Source organism: Salmo salar, chromosome ssa20, assembly GCF_905237065.1.
Source record: "Salmo salar chromosome ssa20, Ssal_v3.1, whole genome shotgun sequence".
In the NCBI taxonomy this organism is placed as follows: Eukaryota; Metazoa; Chordata; class Actinopteri; order Salmoniformes; family Salmonidae; genus Salmo; species Salmo salar.
Genome location: NC_059461.1, coordinates 66686899 through 66706459, shown reverse-complemented (window position 1 = coordinate 66706459; position 19561 = coordinate 66686899). Strand labels below are relative to the sequence as shown.

At 44.0% G+C, this 19561-nt stretch overlaps 1 protein-coding gene across 3 annotated transcripts in view; it reads right to left on the bottom strand.

Annotated features, from left to right (window-relative positions):
- The window catches only part of LOC106581145 (roundabout homolog 2), a 78376-nt gene extending 59314 nt beyond the window's left edge, over positions 1 to 19062 (bottom strand). For 2 of the 3 annotated variants that reach the window (XM_014162987.2, XM_014162986.2), the window contains exon 1: positions 18519 to 19062. In XM_014162987.2, the coding sequence (XP_014018462.2) occupies positions 18519 to 18597 (79 nt within the window). In that variant the 5' untranslated portion in view covers positions 18598 to 19062. The remainder of the gene's footprint in view (positions 1 to 18518) is intronic. The other variant, XM_014162985.2, reaches the window with a different exon arrangement.
- Positions 19063 to 19561: the final 499 nt, after the last annotated feature.

Here is a 19561-nt window from a genome sequence, read left to right as displayed (position 1 = left end):
TAACTCACTGATCACTGATACCGGTATCACTGATTACGTGAACCATCAGATCCTCCTCTCCACCCTCTCCGAGCTGGGCATCTCCGGCGCGGCCCACGCGTGGATTGCGTCCTACCTGACAGGTCGCTCCTACCAGGTGGCGTGGCGAGAATCTGTCTCCGCACCACATGCTCTCACCACTGGTGTCCCCCAGGGCTCTGTTCTAGGCCCACTCCTATTCTCGCTATACACCAAGTCACTTGGCTCTGTCATATCCTCACATGGTCTCTCCTATCATTGCTATGCAGACGACACACAATTAATCTTCTCCTTTCCCCCTTCTGACAACCAGGTGGCAAATCGCATCTCTGCATGTCTGGCAGACATATCAGTGTGGATGACGGATCACCACCTCAAGCTGAACCTCGGCAAGACGGAGCTGCTCTTCCTCCCGGGGAAGGACTGCCCGTTCCATGATCTCGCCATCACGGTTGACAACTCCCTTGTGTCCTCCTCCCAGAGTGCTAAGAGCCTCGGCGTGACCCTGGACAACACCCTGTCGTTCTCCACTAACATCAAGGCGGTGACCCGATCCTGTAGGTTCATGCTCTACAACATTCGCAGAGTACGACCCTGCCTCACACAGGAAGCGGCGCAGGTCCTAATCCAGGCACTTGTCATCTCCCATCTGGATTACTGCAACTCGTTGTTGGCTGGGCTCCCTGCCTGTGCCATTAAACCCCTACAACTCATCCAGAACGCCGCAGCCCGTCTGGTGTTCAACCTTCCCAAGTTCTCTCACGTCACCCCGCTCCTCCGCTCTCTCCACTGGCTTCCAGTCGAAGCTCGCATCCGCTACAAGACCATGGTGCTTGCCTACGGAGCTGTGAGGGGAACGGCACCTCCGTACCTTCAGGCTCTGATCAGGCCCTACACCCAAACAAGGGCACTGCGTTCATCCACCTCTGGCCTGCTCGCCCCCCTACCTCTGAGGAAGCACAGTTCCCGCTCAGCCCAGTCAAAACTGTTCGCTGCTCTGGCACCCCAATGGTGGAACAAGCTCCCTCACGACGCCAGGACAGCGGAGTCAATCACCACCTTCCGGAGACACCTGAAACCCCACCTCTTTAAGGAATACCTGAGATAGGATAAAGTAATCCTTCTGACCCCCCCTTAAAAGATTTAGATGCACTATTGTAAAGTGGTTGTTCCACTGGATATTATAAGGTGAATGCACCAATTTGTAAGTCGCTCTGGATAAGAGCGTCTGCTAAATGACTTAAATGTAAATGATCAACTGACTCTCGAAACTTGCCCCTTGGTCACTATGAATTCTCTCAGGAAATCCATACACACAGAAGTATCGGTCCCACAGGATTCTTGCCACCTGCTTAGCAGATTGGGCTCTGCAGGGAAACGCTTGAGCTATTCTTGTACTAGTGATAACAGATCACTTTACATCAATGGACTTCTTGCTTGAATCTTCAGCAGAACAGAAATGGATACAAACCAGTTGTAGCGGCCTAGTCAAGGTGATACCTTCCAGTGGAGCCCTGTCATCAGGCTCAATGGTCTTGCTGACAATGCAACAGTGGAAACCACGGACATAATCCCTAACATCTCTGTCAAGGTGCAGCCAGAAGAATCTGTCTATCTAAGCTAAGGCTTCTGAACTGACCCTGATGACACCGTGATCGTGAACACCTTTCAGGACTTCTGCTTTGAGAGACTCAGGAACTACGTACTGGAACCGCTTTGTCATTGATATCTGATCTTGTGAGACTCTGTACAGTATGGCATTTACTGACAACAAGCATCTCCCAGCTCGTCAAGTATCTGATGACTAACAGTTTCTCTTGCTCTTTCTCTTCTAGAAGGCCTGCGTTGTCTCCACATTGAATAGCACACGAGAAAGGGTCCTGTCGTTGAGTTGCTCATCACGAATCTCCTTCTCAGAGTAGGCATGTAAAGTGTCTTGACCAGGAGGTATCAGTTGAGGTAAATGATGATGAACCATTTCAACAGCACATGTTCTAGCTCCTGTTTCCCAGTTGTCATGTGACTGGAGTAAGGCTTGACACCTCATCCTCTGCCAAGGACTGAGAACACATAGACAGAAGTGGAAGTTCTGTGAGCTTACGCAGTTGGGGTTGCCTTTGAGATCACTAGACCACCTGAAGGCATCATGGACTGAAGTGTTTGACACTGCTTGAACATCGCTAAGGAGGTTTTCGTAGGGCTCACGAAGCAGCCTGTGGCCAACACCTTTGACAAAGAGCACTCGACTCAGAGCGTCAGCAACCATATTGAGGACCTGGCACGTACTTGATATCAAAATCTTAACAGGCTAACTTGGCCACCCAGCGCTGTTCACAACAGTCCAGCCTCAGCTTGGTCATTAATGTGAGTAAGTGGATTGTTGTCAGTCCAAACAGTAAAGACATGAGCTTTCAACCAGTGACTGAACTTGTTGCAGATCGACCACTTTGCCAGGAACTCTAACCAATGAGCTGGGTAGTTATTCTGAGACAAGGACTTGCTAGCAAATGTAATGGGTCTGGCACAAGTTTCTCCATCTTGCAACTGTGACAGGACAGCACCTATGCCATCCAGGGACGCATCTGTCGACAACATGAACGGACAGGAGACGTCGGTGTGCCAACACCACCGTGTTTACTAGAGATGTCTTAAACATTTTCGAAGGCCTGCTCATGTTTGGGTGTCCAGTCTGCGACGTTCAACTTTCGACGCTGTGAGGAGGGCTTTACTTTGACAACCCTTGGGTTCTCTTTGATCCAGTCAACAATGAGAAGAGAAGTCTGGCTATTGCGCAGAAACCTGGCAAAAAGTGTTGGTTGTAGTTGTTTACCATGCCAAGGAATGACATCCATTTCTATGAAAGAGTCACACCATCAAACTCCATCAGATCAGCACTGCTCATCTTAGAGATGCTGTCGACTTTACTAGGGTCACCATTGTCATAAATTATGTGACCAAGGAACTTCACAGACTTCCTGAGGAAGAAGCACTTCTTTGGGGCCAACTTCATGTTGTGACTATGAAGCCTGCTAAAGACCATCTCCAAGCGTTCCAAGGCCGTCTTCTCGTCTGGGCCAAAGACCAAACAGATCATCCAAGTAACACAGCAAACTGATGAAGTTCTGATCTCTGAAGATACTTGTCATCATGCGCATGAAGCTTCCAGGGCTGTTAGAGACCCTGAGGTAGACGGTTGTATTCAAAAGAGCCCCATAGGTGTTGTGAAGGCAGAATACTTCCTGTCATCTTCATGCAGTGGCATGTTATAGAACCCAGAGGTGAGATCCATTGTGCTATATAGTGTTGCCGCCAAGCGCAGCCAAGCAGTCTGCTTGGTGCGGGAGAGGATGTGCATCCTTCAGGGTCCTCTTGTTCAACCAGCAGAAGTCTGTACAGATACAAAAGGTCTCCATTTTTCTTCCAGACTTGCACCAGGGGAGATGCATACCGTTACGCCCCCCCTCGCTCTCCCTGCCTCCTCCTCTGTGTTTGTGCTTTTATTTGCAGATTGGGGACAGGTGGCGCTGATTGGGTTGTTAAGGTTAAAGTTGCACCTGGGTTTGGGATAAACTAGGAGATAAAAGTTCCTGGTGCCCAGTCCTGGTTGATTATGTTTCTTGTTTAGGTGCACCCTTCAACACATTTTACCTTCATCCATGCATCTCCATTACACCCCTCACATGCCTACTTTCACAGGTTAGTTTTCCTTTGTAGTTTTATACTTTGTTAGTTATATAATAAATATTTTTGTTACTCCTTAACTGCTTGATGTGGAGGCACTCTTCGGAACGGAAGCCGGAACGGGGTTATCAGTCATGCGGATTCTGTGAACAAATCCTTTAGCTTCTCCACAATCAAGATGGTGACGTGAGAAGATATCTTCATAGGGCACTACTAGGTCAGCCATCTGACTTGCACTTCAGACATCACAGGAGCTGAGATCCAAAGCACTCATATCCAGCAGTCTCAGTTTCTCATCCGTGGAAAGTGTCTCTCATGTGGCCCATCACGTCGGCCTCAGACGTGGCTTGAGGACAGCTGACCAGGTGGACTGCACTTTGTTCTGGTTCGCCATCTTGCATGTCCTCCCTTGCTACACATGGGAAGACATCTGCAAGCTTCACATTGCGCTTCAATCACACAGGACGGCCAGACATGTTGACCAGCTTCAGTGGGACCCATCAGTCTCCCACAGAGGTGTAACAATCCTTGACACCATGATCCCCTGTGGTGCTGAGCGAGACGTAGTAGGTTCTGACATCACCAGACTGCTAGGAGACAACGGTGGTTTTCGGTGGCTTACCCCAAACCAGATACTCGTGACCAGGGTCAAGGCAAATGGCTGTTCTTATCTAGTCAGGGATGTCGTCACCTCTCCAGTGGTTCATTCCAGCTAATATGGCGAGAAACATAACTCAGATTCTGTGTCATCTGTGCTGCAAGGGGCCGAGACTGCTTTCCAATAATTGTCACATTGTTTTGATTCACAGAGGATGTGCTTCATCATGTTGACCTTCTACTACCAAGATTGGAATAACCATCTTGCTTCCATAAACCTCCATGTTTAAAAAAGCCTGGGGCATGCATGTCTCGTATGACCAAGAGTAAAACAGAGGAAGCACAGACACTCTCCCATGCAATGAGACTTGAGTGACTAGTATCATTACAGACCCTGTAGGCCTGTTCTCTGGTACGATGTTGAGACCTTGGGTTGTGGGCAGGGGAGATGTGTTCCCGGGAAGCACGGCTTTGTCACTGCACTTTCTCCAGCGTTAGTACTAACATGCCCATCATACGACCCATAATCTTCTCATCTGGCTGCTGCTGTGCGTGTTGAACCAGGGCAGGAACGGCAGAAGTGTGCGGAACTTGATACTGTTGACTGAGTTGGAACAGTGTGACACAGATGACATTGAGCAGGAACAGGAGCAAAGGAGGAGTGTGAGGCATAACATTTTATCATTAGCTCTGTTGTGCGACACTGGGACCGTCATGCAGAGCAGTGGCATGACTCTTCAGCTGTGTAATGATGCTTTGTTTCATTAAGGCTCTCTGCTCCCTCTGGTACGCATTGATCCTCACCTGAACATCTCTGGAATTCCACTCAATAATTGCTTTGCAGTTAAACCTGCAGGAGAGCTCAGGATCAGGGCAATGTTTCACAAACATGCAGGCTACTTGTTGACTTGTTTTCCATCCTCCCACCCTGTCTGTGTAAACCCTCATCAGCTAAATCTGCTGCTTTGTTGAGCCTGATCCTGTAGTCTACGGGGTCCTCCCTCAGTTTGGGCTTGGTAGAGTAGAAATCTTCAAGCGGTAGACATGACGTGTCACTAAAATACTGCAGGAGGATATGATAGATTAGATCTGGGTTCTGTTTAACATCCAACAACTCGTCACTCCGCAAGCCTACAGTATCTTCACTACATCCCTAGCCCACCCCCCCAAATAGTCTGTCATATCAACCCACTCTTGAACTGTGTACTTGTCAGAGCTGTCACCTCTGAACACTCTGCACTCTGGGTTCTCTCTCAGACTTGACATGGATGGTCACATGTGGAACTTCATGTCTTACTGAATCAGTTGCTGATGTTTCTCTTCATGGTGTACTGTGGAGCACACCACTCGCATCTATGGCTCCTGCTGACAACAATCTGGCTACTTTGGAGTCCCCTATCTCCACTACTAACTGGCTTACCATGTCAGTAAGGTGTAGTATGGCATCTGTATCGCTACTGGGCGTGGACGTGTGTGAACCTCCCCTCAAAAACTGACCCATAGGAGAACAACCTGGGCTCTGACCTTGCCCCGCTCTCCTAACACTCAGCTAATGACTGATGTCCCCACTCCCTTACCACGAAACCCACTGGACATCACATTGCTACCTGTATGCTCGCCAAACCAAAACACCCCTCCCCTTAGCAATAGTAGTATAATCGTCAACTATTTAACTATCAGTTGTAAATGTGAGCCAGGACACCACCTTTAGATTAAACAAATGTAGAATAAAAAAAGAAAGATCAACAGAAAAAATAAAAAAAATGGGAAAAACCCTCAACACTGAAATTACAAAAACAGCAGTCCTAAAGGCCCCGAAACCAAAAATCTGACCAGAAGAGCACACTTGATCTTCACTTCCCCAGGTGATCTTCTTCAGGCTGATCTTGAGGTTCCGACGGGTACCGACACCAGTGTAACGGCTCATCGACAAAGGACACAGTGCTGTTCTCTTTCACAGTTTATTCTGCAGACACACACACACACACACACACACGTAAACTTCAGAGCAAATCCGTCATGTAATCTCCAAAGTTTAACAACGCTTTTGCTTTATATAATAGTTGTAGATATGCATTTCATGTATCATTATATCTGTAACAACATGACTACAGAGGAGCACTCAACTTATAATAATCATCAGATGGCCATAACACAGCACCGCAGCACATGGGCTACACGTGTACAGTAACATTGTTCCATAACAGTTTGGGAGCACATACCTGCAGACCTACACACAACGAGTAAACTTCAGAGCAACTGCATATGCCTCATGAAATAAAAATACATTTACACTTCGAGGTGACACCTCATTAGCAAGGTAAATAAAGGACGGACGCTAGCTAGCCTTTAGCGTACAGCAACGTGCTAACTTTGTAAATGTCCATAAAATTGTAAATACAGGACAACTCTAACACATGTCAACATCGATAGTGAGAAAAAAAATATCATTTTCAACCTAACATACATAAGATGGAACCTGCGTGATCATGGGCACATATATGCAGTTGCACCAATAATACAACTATATACAACCTGGCTGCTTAATTATGACAAAACTCATACAACTAAGGAAGTCTATTTCAACCCAATTACACATGTTCGTCCTCACCAGGGTCTTGACCTGACTGGAGCTCGGCGTCGTAACTGACTTCAGTGGACAAATGCTCAACGTCGATGGCCACTGGCATGCTAGAGAAGTGTGCTCTTCACGGATGAATCCCGGTTTCAACAGTACCTGGCAGATGGCAGACTGCATGTATGGCGTCGTGTGAGCGAGCACCCCATGGTGGTGGGGTTATGGTATGAGCAGGCATAAGCAATGGACAACAATTGCATTTTATTCTTGGCATTTTTGATGCACAGAGATACCGTGACGAGATCCTGAGGCCCATTGTAGTGCCATTTATCGGCTGCCATCACCTCATGTTTCAGCATGATAAATGCACAGTCCCATGTTGCAAGGATCTGTATACAATTCCTGGAAGCTGAAAATGTCCCCGTTCTTCCATGGTATACATACTCACCAGACACGGCACCCATTGAGCATGTTTGGGATGCTCTGGATCGACGTGTACAGTCGTGGCCAAAAGTTGAGAATGACACAAATATTAATTTAATTTTCAATGTCTGCTGTCTCAGTTTGTATGATGGCAATTTGCATATACTCCAGAATGTTATGAAGAGTGATCAGATGAATTGCAAAGTCCCTCTTTGCCATGCAAATGAACTGAATCCCCAAAAAACATTTCCACTGCATTTCAGACCTACCACAAAAGGACCAGCTGACATCATGTCAGTGATTCTCTCGTTAACACAGGTGTGAGTGTTGACGAGACAAGGCTGGAGATCACTCTGTCATGCTGATTGAGTTCGAATAACAGACTGGAAGCCTCAAAAGGAGGGTGGTGCTTGGAATCATTGTTCTTCCCATGTCAACCATGGTTACCTGAGATTGCACCTAAATCAACCATTTATTGGATCATCAAGAACTTCAAGGAGAGCGGTTCAATTGTTGTGAAGAAGGCTTCAGGGCGCCCAAGAAAGTCCAGCAAGGGCCAGGACCGTCTCCTAAAGTTGATTCAGTTGTGGGATCAGGGCGCCACCAGTACAGAGCTTGCTCAGGAATGGCAGCAGGCAGGTGTGAGTGCATCTGCACGCACAGTGAGGCAAAGACTTTTGGAGGATGGCCTGGTGTCAAGAAGGGCAGCAAACATCCACTTCTCTCCAGGAAAAACATCAGGGACAGACTGATATTCTGCAAAAGGTACTGGGCTTGGACTGCTGAGGACTAGGGTAAAGTCATTTTCTCTGATGAATCCCCTTTCCATTGTTTGGGGCATCCGGAAAAAAGCTTGTCCGGAGAAGGCAAGGTGAGCGCCAACAGTAAAGCATCCTGAGACCATTCAAGTGTGGGGTTGCTTCTCAGCCAAGGGAGTGGGCTCACTCACAATTTTGCCTAAGAACACAGCCATGAATAAAGAATGGTACCAACACATCCTCCAAGGGCCACTTCTCCCAACCATCCACGAACAGTTCGGTGACGAACTATGCCTTTTCCAGCATGATGGAGCTAAGTAGTTCGGGGAACAAAACATCAATATTTTGGGTCCATGGCCAGGAAACTCCCCAGACCTTAATCCCATTGAGAACTTGTGGTCAATCCTCAAGAGGCGGGTGAACAAACAAAAACCCACAAATTCTGACGAACTCCAAGCATTGCTTATGCAAGAATGGGCTGCCATCAGTCAGGATGTGGCCCAGAAGTTAATTGACAGCATGCCAGGGCAGATTGCAGAGGTCTTGAAAAAGAAGGGTCAACACTGCAAATATTGACTCTTTGCATCAACTTCATGTAATTGTCAATAAAAGCCTTTGACACTTATGAAATGCTTGTGATTATACTTCAGTATTCCATAGTAACATCTGACAAAAATATCTAAAGACACTGAAGCAGCAAACTTTGTGGAAATTAATATTTGTGTCATTATCAAAACTTTTGGGCCACGACTGTACTACAATGTGTTCCAGATCCCACCAATATACAGAAACTTCACACAGCCATTAAAGAGTGGGACAACATTACACAATCAACAGCCTGATCAACTCTATACCAAGGAGATGTGTCACCCTGCATATGGTGGTCACACTAGATACTGACTTACTTTCTGAAACAACGCCCCTACTTTTTTGTTGTTGTTGAGGCATCTGACAAACAGATGCATATCTGCATTCCCATTCATGTGAAATCCAAAAATGAGGGCCTAATGAATAGACTTCAATTGACTGATGAACTGTAACTCAGTAAAATATTAGAAATTGTTGCATTTATATACATTTTTTTCAGTGTATAATCAGGATGTTTGAATTATGAAGAAAAGGAAAGCTGCACACACGGAATGCAGATGCAATAAATGTATTTCCAATGTTGTTTCGACCAAGTTGTCTTCATCAGGGTATAATGACAAACACTGCAGGTCACCACTTTATATAGGGTTTCAAAGGACACACAGGTTTCTGTTATCATGGACGGCTGTGGCATGATTTCATTGGTCGATTTACAAATACCAATAGTACATATAAAAAAAAACATGAATGGATAACATACGATCATGGATACAATTAGGCTACAAACACAATATTATTTATAATTGAAAGCAAAAACACAATAACCCCAGGAATTGTTTCATATCAAAGTTCAGACTGAAGGGAGCGAGGGCTTTTAAATGAAAAGATCCAGGAGGCTTCACCTCTCCTAGGTAGGTTGATGTGTTCAATGCCAATATAGCGATGGGACAAAATAGGGTAGTTCGCTTCCAAAGTGGTCAGTGACTGGGTACGGTGAGTTTTTGCACCCAATGGTCCTACGATGCTCAGAGCTTTGTACTTTTAGTTCGCGCTTCATTTTGCCAACATTTTTACCAAGGACAAGTTATAAGATAAATAACTGCCTTAGCGGGGGTGTGATAACACTTTTGAATGGGATCCGTTTCCCCTGTTTGGGGGTGTTTGAAGGATCTACATTTGTAAGTGCCATTGCATTGAACACTTGCAGTTTCCATCCAGTAGAGGGGTAAGGAGAAGTTGTGCAGATGTAGAACATTAGAACATTATCCTCACAAATAATCAAAAGATCAAGGTAACTGATTTGACGTGTTTCAGATTCACTATGCAATCTCAGGTGCTGATAACAAGAGTTAAGAAAAGTATGGAACGCCTAGAGCTGTTCTGCATCCCCCCTCCATAGAACAAAAATATCAATGTACTGTTTCCGAATAATAATGTTGGGCAAACAAATGAAATAAAAACAAAGAGGATTTGCAAGACTGTTTCTTCATGTAACCCACATACAAATGAGCATAGTTAGGAGCCATAGGGGATCCCATAGCAGTACCCTTCATCTGGATAAAGAAATCATTTTGAAACATGAAAGTTGTGAGTACTATTTCAGCCAATGTTATAATGCATGCACTGGAGGGTAGTTCATCTGGGTCACATTGTAAGGGTGCTTTGATGCATAAAACCAGTCTATCTTTGATTTGTGACAAGAACATTGTGGGTGGCAGTTGAGTGCACCTTTCAGACACAAAAACACTAGCAGCCAATCATGTTTGTGACAAAGTGAAAAACCTGTAATTGGCCATGTCGGAGGCTTCTATAAAGCGGTACAAATATTCAGCTAATGCTCATGGCCCGTGGCGATTTAAGAATGTAAATCTTGGTGGGGGAAAAAATATATATAAAAAACAAATTGGGGGGGGGCATGTCAGCCACTACACAACACTAAACAATACATTAATTGCACTATAAACGGTGACAAACAGTGCCCAAACTGTTAGGGCCTACATAAAACAGCAGAGTCCCAACACCTTACCACTGCTACACCTGGCTATCAGTGGAGCCTTGTTCGGCAGCGAAAGTTAATTCAGCCTCATTTACTGCCTTTAAAAAAAATTAAAAAACAACATAGCTGATATGGTTGACTTGCTTAAACAAAATGTGTTTTTTACAGACAATTGAGATGTACAAACTATGGCACAAGAGGACAACAAGCAGATAAGAGGCAATCTGTAATTTCAATTAAGACATTAATGAGCGAGCTTGGACAGATGTAGTCAATATAACAATTTGTTCAGCACTTTTGACATGTACAGCGACAGAATTCAGATCATGGGCCGTTCTTAGTGTTCTCCCTGTACACAAATTCAGAACCGTAGGATAAATAAAGGGGGCATGAGCAGACAATGAAAGCTCTTACAATATGCAATCATTACATTTCTCTAAAAACAGGTTATAGGCTACATGTGCACCACCAAGTCAGAACAGTAGGCGAAATTATGAGGGGAAAAATAAACAAAATTATTAGGGTGAGGCACATGGGCTACTAACAGCTTACTACACAACATACACTTTGTATTACTTTCTTAGCTACAGTATACATATCTCCCTGGCATATTACATAATTTATGCAGCAGCATACAAGACAATTTTTGGACTTTGTCATCAGTCTGGCATTACGGAGCTTTCAAGACAACTTGGAACTCAGAAAAAGGTTGAATTATAACGACGTCAGTGATCTTCAGGTCATAGTTCTTGTAACACTCGTCCTTGTTAAAAGAAGTGGACCAAAGCGCAGCATGGTAAGTGTTCATGATAATTTATTTCAAGAAACACTCAAACAAGAATAACCAAAAGAAACAAAATGAAAGCGAAAAGTTCTGTCAGGCTCAGAATGCTAAACAGAAAACAACCTCCCACAAACACAGGTGGAAAACAGGCTGCCTAAGTATGATTCCCAATCTGAGACAACGATAGACAGCTGCCTCTGATTGGGAACCACACAGGCCCAAAAACAAAGAAACAGAAAACAGACTTCCCCACCCGAGTCACACCCTGACCTAACCAAACATAGAGAATAATAAGGATCTCTATGGTTAGGGCGTGACAGTTCTAGAAAGAGGCCCGAGTTCCCGATTTACAATTCCGAGTTGGATGAGCTTGGAAAAAGAGACCCTTAAACCCAGAATTGGAACCACACACACCTACTCCACTGAATAGCAGGCTAGTGACTGCTTTGCAATGCTTGCAGTTAGCCACGGATTCCTTCCAAACCACTCATTGTTGAATTAGGGATTTCCAGCTTGTTGTGTAATGTTTGTCCAATGGCCGATGAGCACCGATGTCATCTATAATTTCTCTTCATATGACAAGGATTAAAAATAATTTGCCAGTAGATTGTCGACTTGATTCATGATGACTGCTAGCTAAGATTTTGAAAGTATGTTGACATGATCAGTCCAATCAAAGCTACAATGTGATTTGATGTCATTTTATCTGTGGCCAAGGACCTTGAGCTTTCTTGGATGGACACTTATGTAACCATGGCAGCACACAAGGGGTTAGAATTTTTTTAGCTCTACCCTTAGATTTGGTGGTGACGTAGTGTCACCATGAGTGACAGAACACAAATCCAATCAAGGCGCAACTAGAGAACATTACCAATCTCTACACTCCGTATTTTCCGCTGGCTGCACCACCACAGAAAGCACTGAGCTAGGCTGAAACACCTACATTTTGGAGCTGCCTTACTCAAGAACGCAACACACAAAAAAAAGAGACCATGTTTATGTGGGGCTTTATTAACTCAAAGATTTTTTTGCAAACTGATGTGTGACACATATTAAATGCCAAAATAACATGCAACCAAAACAGTCGCCACTGCTCATTTAGCCTAGATAGCGTTCAACCACATGAAATACATAGCATGGTGGGTAAACAGAGTTCAATGTGCATATGGAATTCTTGAAATGCTTTGGTTTGACTTGATTTGCCCCACAATATGATTCTAGGTCAATCCTGTTTCCAAATTAACTAACAAAATAATTAAACACACTAAAGGATGAACAGTTAAGGGAAGGGCATATATCTAAACCCACATAAATGAATAAATTACATAAAACACAGAACTGAGCAAATTCTTAAATATGTGCTGTCACAATGCGCCCATCTGTGTTGATTCAATAAGTGGTTATGTAAGGTTTATGTCATTGCAATATGACACACTGGAGAAATAATGTAGATACATCCATTTCACAATCAGACTAGTCCTTCACTCCACATAGCCCCTGATAGAAGAAGCTTTCAGCGCTATTAGGCTCCAGAGTGGCGCAGCGGTTTAAGGCACTGCATCTCAGTGCTAGAGGCGTCACTACAGACCCTGGTTTGATCCCGGTCTGTTTCACAACTGGCCGTGATCGGGAATCCCATAGAGCGGCGCACAATTGGCCCAGCATTGTCCGTGCTAGGGGAGGGTTTGGCCGGGATAGGCCGTCATTGTAAAATAAGAATTTGTTCTTAACTGACTTCCATAGTGAAATACAAATGTATAAAAAAAGCAAAATTCCAAAGCAGGAGCCCAGGTTGTCCATAAGACAATTGTGGGCAACCTTGAAGTGTCTTCCAGAGGGAGGAGCCCATTTAATGAGAGGCTGTTGGCCTCAAACAAGCTGATCACACTCTACCAGCCTCTCAAAGATATGTTCACGCTGTAGCGAAGGTTGTGTACAGAGTATCTGTCTGGTGCACTGTATGGTTACTAAAGGTTCCTGTATCTCTGGTAGGAAGGAAGAGGAAACTTAAAGCAAACAGCTAGCTCTTGTTATGGTCATACGTCATTAGATAGATGTTGTGCAGTTTTCCAGAATGAATCTGACATTCTCTCCTCTTGTTAGGTTAATTAATAAACCACTAACATTTACATCTACTACTCACATACTGTGCAACGGAATCCAGAGAGCTAATCATATTATAGATAATGAGTAACTCATTATGCAAGGATGATGGGTCTAAATAACATCCATAGTCATACACTGTTGATTTACTAAGATAGTAAAAGCTATTCATGGAGAACATGAAAGATCCACAGGAGCGCAAGCAACATAGCCCTGTCGGAGTGATTGCGAAAGTAGCCAAGCACTCTGATAGCTTGTCTATTGAAGTGGCTCTAATTGCAACTTCAGACACCCACCCACATGTTGGTTCATGGCTTCTCATACATGTCTGCCTTATTAAGCCAGCAGAGTTAGCAGGAGAAGAGCTTAGGGAAAGATCAAGCCCCATCTTTACAGCCCTGTTGATCCAGGCTATATTTGGCCCATGGCTGCTAGCTATGACATTACTAATTGAGTTTTCATTAATTAATATTTACAAATATTAAGCACGCGTCGGTCTCTTTCTTACCCAAGGGCATAAGTGTACCCCCATCATGCTAATATGGTGTGAAAACAACAAAACCAGAGGGAGAACTACGTCCTGCTTCACTTCAAATCCTGTTGTTGTGCAGGGTAAGAGTAACCCTCTAGGTCTGCGCTGGGAACACAACTCTTAAAACAGAGATGCTACACCCCCAATCCTGTTTCCTATCTTTTTCACAGTATACAAAAATCAGGGGAGACAGTGCTACTACCCATACCCAACAGGTCCACTCTAAGGAACTACTATAGCTGGCACACAAGGATACATTGGGACACCGTCACACAAATTTGTAGGGGCTGCTTACCTTTGGGGCTGGTTGCTATGCACTGAGATTTATTCATGAAGCTTTCACTTCTTATACCATTTACATAATGGAGTGGATCCAAAAGCCCTTGAGAAGAATTTGAGAGTCATAAGGAGAAAAGTTTGGCTACCCTTGGCATGCTGTCAAATGGTCTTTGGATGGCGGACTCATAATAATGCTCTCAGTCCTAAACCTGTAGTCTTCCATTGACTCTTTGTGTGCATGTTGTGTGCTACCGTCTCATATAATATATATCTGAGACAGCGCCTTTGCCTGGCAGCTGCCCTTACAGCCCATGTCTCATCTCAGTGATGTCATCAGCATGTCCCAGAAGCAGGACATTATTCAGTGATATGACTCAAGTCAGGCTGTGTACTGTACAGTAGTTGGCTGTGGGCAGACACTGTTGTTGTGGTTTTATCATCCAGACCAGAGAACATTTTCATTAAGTGCAGCTCTGAAAGGGTTTGGGCGAACCTGCTGCCATGATGTTTCACTAGCTAAGTAACCGGGGGAGGAGGAACTGGACACATATCACTGTAAGCCATTTCATTAACTGTTGCCTTTAGAGGGGTGTTTAGCATTGGATTAGTAAAACACCAAGCACACCAAGTGCTCTGAATTAATTAAACTTCAATTAATTGAAATAGCAGTGATTTGTCATTACAGAGAGTAAGCGATTTAATTCCAACCTGTATCAGATTGACCAGTCAGTGTGAAACACTGGTGAGGCATGTTAAGTGCCGAGACTGCAACCAATATGTTAAGCAGAGGCAGCTAGTTCTGGCAACTCTGTCTCGCTCAACCCCTGAGGCACACAATTCTCCCTCTTTCTGCCTTCGATCAAATGCAATTTGTGGAGGATCCCTATTTTTTTTTTTACTGACTCAAACAGAGGCCTAGGAGGACACATTCAACACACTGTCAAGTTCAAAAACAACTTGGGAAAGTATTGGCATTGATAGACTCCAAAGAGAGATTGGAGACCATGCATTAACAGCCTGACTGAAAGTGGAGACCAAAGTCAACTAAGACCCCTGCTGCTAACATGATGATATGCACCCCTGTAATACACCAGCGTCTATCTATCATGTGTCTGTAAAGTATATATTTTTTTACATTATTTTTGTTTAACATGACTGTGGTCTCAATTGTACCAGAGTAGTTCATGTTTTTGACATCAATCATCCTGTCTCAAGGACATTAATTTCAAATAGTGTAGTACTTATCCTCTGTAAACATTTCAGCATAGGATTGCCAGTCTCTCAAAGGATCATAAGAAATCTTGAGGTCCTAAAGTAGCCTATGACGTGGATGCTCACAGTGACTGAGGCAGCTGCATTGATGTTCCATGAGTCTGTTGTCCCTGTCAACAGAACACTTAAGACATCTGGTGGAAACATGCATAATAAAGAAACCTCGGGATATGTGAAGCATATCACTCAATATACGTCACACCATATGGTACCAGTGTGCTCTGACAGCGACTCAAAAAGAGTTTGATGGGAGGGGTGTCTGGGGGATAAAATGTAAATTACACACAGGCACACACAAACGCATGAAAGCATGCACACACACGCACGCCTATGACATCACATTTGATAAATAAATAAAAAAGTGAGTTGTTTTTCATGGGTCGTAAAACTTCTGGATTTTAAAACGAAAAAAATATATATAGCGTAACGCAAAAAAGTGGTAACATATTTTAAGCAAAAACTTAACTTGCATTTCATGCCAAAACAAACGATATAAATTATTTTTAAAAAGGGAGCGCAATCTGCCCTGCTGTTTTCGCAACTTTTCCTCATCCATTCTTGCATTTCTTAGGTCTTCGCTTCGAATCACATTTCTATGGTTACAATCTTTTTTTCCCTGTGCTTTTATTTTTGAATCCTGTTCATGTGTTGGTGGGATTTTGAAGAGACGAACTAAATTGGTTACTGTTGGTCAATACATTTGGAGTGACAGTTCAACAACCACATCCACAGTCCGTGAACTCAAAATTCGAACAAACCTACAGTTGTTATTAACGGACTTGCCTAGTTAAATAAAGGTTAAGAACAAATTCGTTTTTACAATGACAGCCTACCAGGGAACAGTTCAATGGCAGAACGACAGATTTTTACCTTGTCAGCTAGTACCCACCCATGCTGGCAGCTACAGCCTGGCGCTAGTTTCCCCTTTCATCTGTGGCTAAAACTTGTAAAAGAAAGGGATAATTAACGTGTAATATTGGTCACAGTGTATTTCACCGTCACATGCCAATTATTAGCTAACGTTACTGCTCACGGTAAGCACGACAAGCCAGTGTGAATGACCAGTGCACCGGTTTTGTAGAGGTGCTTCCCGATGGGAGTTGCTTCCCACTGGGCAGCTGTATGGTCACATGTCGCCGGCAGTAGCTATGACCAATTTGAGTAGGTTGGCAGCCTACATGAGAAATAACTTGGAACATTGGTAGTGACCATCGAGGATACAGTATTCTGTTCAATGGGGAGAGTATTGGTGCAACTGGGAACAGCAACAAAAAACGAGGACAAATCTTGACGTCAGGGATCTTCAGGTCGGAGGTCTAGAAAGTTTCCAGAGTTTCCGATCTGGATCACTGTTCAAAACGATTTTTCCCAGCCAGAGCTATTTCTTTTCTCCATCTGAGTTCGCAGTTATTTTGAGTGCGGCACAATGCCATTCGCTTACCGAGCACTACTGGCCCGCAGTACGGCAGGTGATGTTGCTAGGCGGAGGATGGAAAGCGTTGATGATGCGTTCTGTGGGTGTGGTCGTTGAACTCACTCTAAATGAATTGACCAATAGTAACCAGTGTGGTTCTTTTAAACCCCACCCAGACGTAAACATTGGTTGAAAAATGAAAGCGTAGGGGACAAAATATTGTGACCGTAGAAATGTGATTCGAAGAGTAGACTTGCGAAATACAAGCATGGGTGAGGAAAGTTTAACAAAGCGGGGCAGATTGGATGGAAACCTGGTTACTTACTAGCAATATTTTTATGTGAGTAAAGTACATATCGGATAAAAAATTATGACAGGCCTGATGCAAATTTTCCAGAGAAGGCGAGCTCTTTGAGTCGGTAAAATGAATTATGCGAGAAATGTCAGTGGAAACGCTTTTATGCGCAAGTATCGATATAATAACCATCACATCGATGTAAACTTGGAGTCACGCTATGACATGTGTGGTACTCCCACTACAGCTTGTCGGGAAAGCATGCAGTTTATTAAACTACAGATTAAATAAAGTTATGAACTTCACAGGGTGGTGCAAATTATGAGTTTTACGCTCCTTTCCAATAAATATCGAGGGTCTTATGATAACTAATGTAGGCCATACAGTGCAGTTGGCTAAAAGGTTCTGCCTGGTCAATCCGAAATCTGCAGTGACCGTACAGCATTTACTGTGATAAGGCCTCCACAGAAGTCAGAGCATTCATACTTATTGCGTTTTATGGAGCAGAGCTGTTGTCAAGTGTAACAGAATAGCTTCCGTCCATCTCCTCGCCCCTACCTGGGCTCGAACCAGGGACGCTCTGCACACATGGACAACAGCCACCCTCGAAGCATCGCTCCACAAAAGCCGCGGCCCGTGCAGAGGAAGGGGAACAACTTCAAGGGCTCAGAGCGAGTGACATCACCGATTGAAACACTGTTAGCGCGCACCCCGCTACCAAGCTAGCCATTTCACATCGGTTACACTCACCCCCCTTTTGACCTCCTCCTTTTCCGCAGCAACCAGTGATCCGGTCAACAGCAAAAACACCTCATTCCATTATTTGGTGTTATGTTGATGATGTTAGAAAACGCTATTTCATGCACCGCTCCAGAATCTTCCATAAGTGTTCAATTGGGTTGAGATCTGGTGACACACACTTTAAACCCCCTATGCTCCTTTGAGAACCAGTCACAGATCTCTTGTTCTAGCCATGGTAGCCAAAATAACGGGCAACTGGTTTACTTTTAACATAACCCTAAGCATGTTGGGATGTTAGTTGCTTAATTAACTCAGGAACCACACCTGTGTGGAAGCACATACCTTGTATCCCTAATTTACTCAGTGTTTATTTTATTTTGGCAGTTACCTGTACTTGATGCATCGGCTACGCATACAAGTTGAGAAGATGAAGAGTTCATATTGTGGTTTCTCACTTACCTGATGCGGTACAGATGATTGATACCGTCAATAGCAGGACATGGGTGCTATGTGTCTCCATATTCTTGTAGTTTGTCATTTTTGCGTGGTGACAGGTTGGTCTATGTCCAAACTGATTTTAAACCCTCTGTCACATTCAATATCAGAGGTAAACAATTAGTGCTTACTACGAGCTCAGTTAGATTTTTCAAGCGTTAAAAATCGCCCCGCCGAACTTTGACAACAGCTCTCCGGGCCCCATGACAATTTCGCCTGAAGAAATGCATTGTAACATCACTTCGCCCCAACACATGCACGCAAAATCATAATGAAATCATCTTGTAGCGAAACGTCCTCAGCAAGTCGTTCTACCATAAAACAAGAAATCGATACGTAAATATATTAATCTTCTATAAAATACAAACAAGACAGCTTCGTCTGAGAAGTTGCGCTCCCGCTCGAATCTCTGTATGTGTGCCCTGTTCCTGGAATAAGAGATGACCAGTTTACGAATGTCAACTGACGCACATGCTGAACTGAGAAACATATCTCCGCTACGAAACCTTCGCCAATATAAGGAGGTATTCTTAAAGAGACAGGAGCAACATCTGTGCAGGCTCTGATCTGCCTGATCCCCCTTCTGCTCTTACGCATGGCTAGATGACAGTGAGATGATTCACAACCTAAAGGTCTGCGTTTCAGCCATGTCAATCTTTACAGTAATTGCAGGTGTCAGTTTCCTTAGACACCAACTCATATGGTCCTAACATTGTATGGCAAAGCAATTATAGGTAATTCAATAAACATAATCCTAGCCTGTCAATTGGCTGAAATGATTAATGTCATGTGTTGCCTATAAGTAGGCTAACACAAATGGATGAAAACTACATCGCAGAGGGCACATGTTGTTATTGACCAACAGAACTGTAATCAAGGGGATAATTATGAGGATTGTTATGGTGGTGACTTTAATCATTTATTGATGATCACTAAGTTATTGTTGCTTCTCCTCCTGTTGGAAGAGAATTCTAATCATAATGATGATGATAAAGGATAATGATATT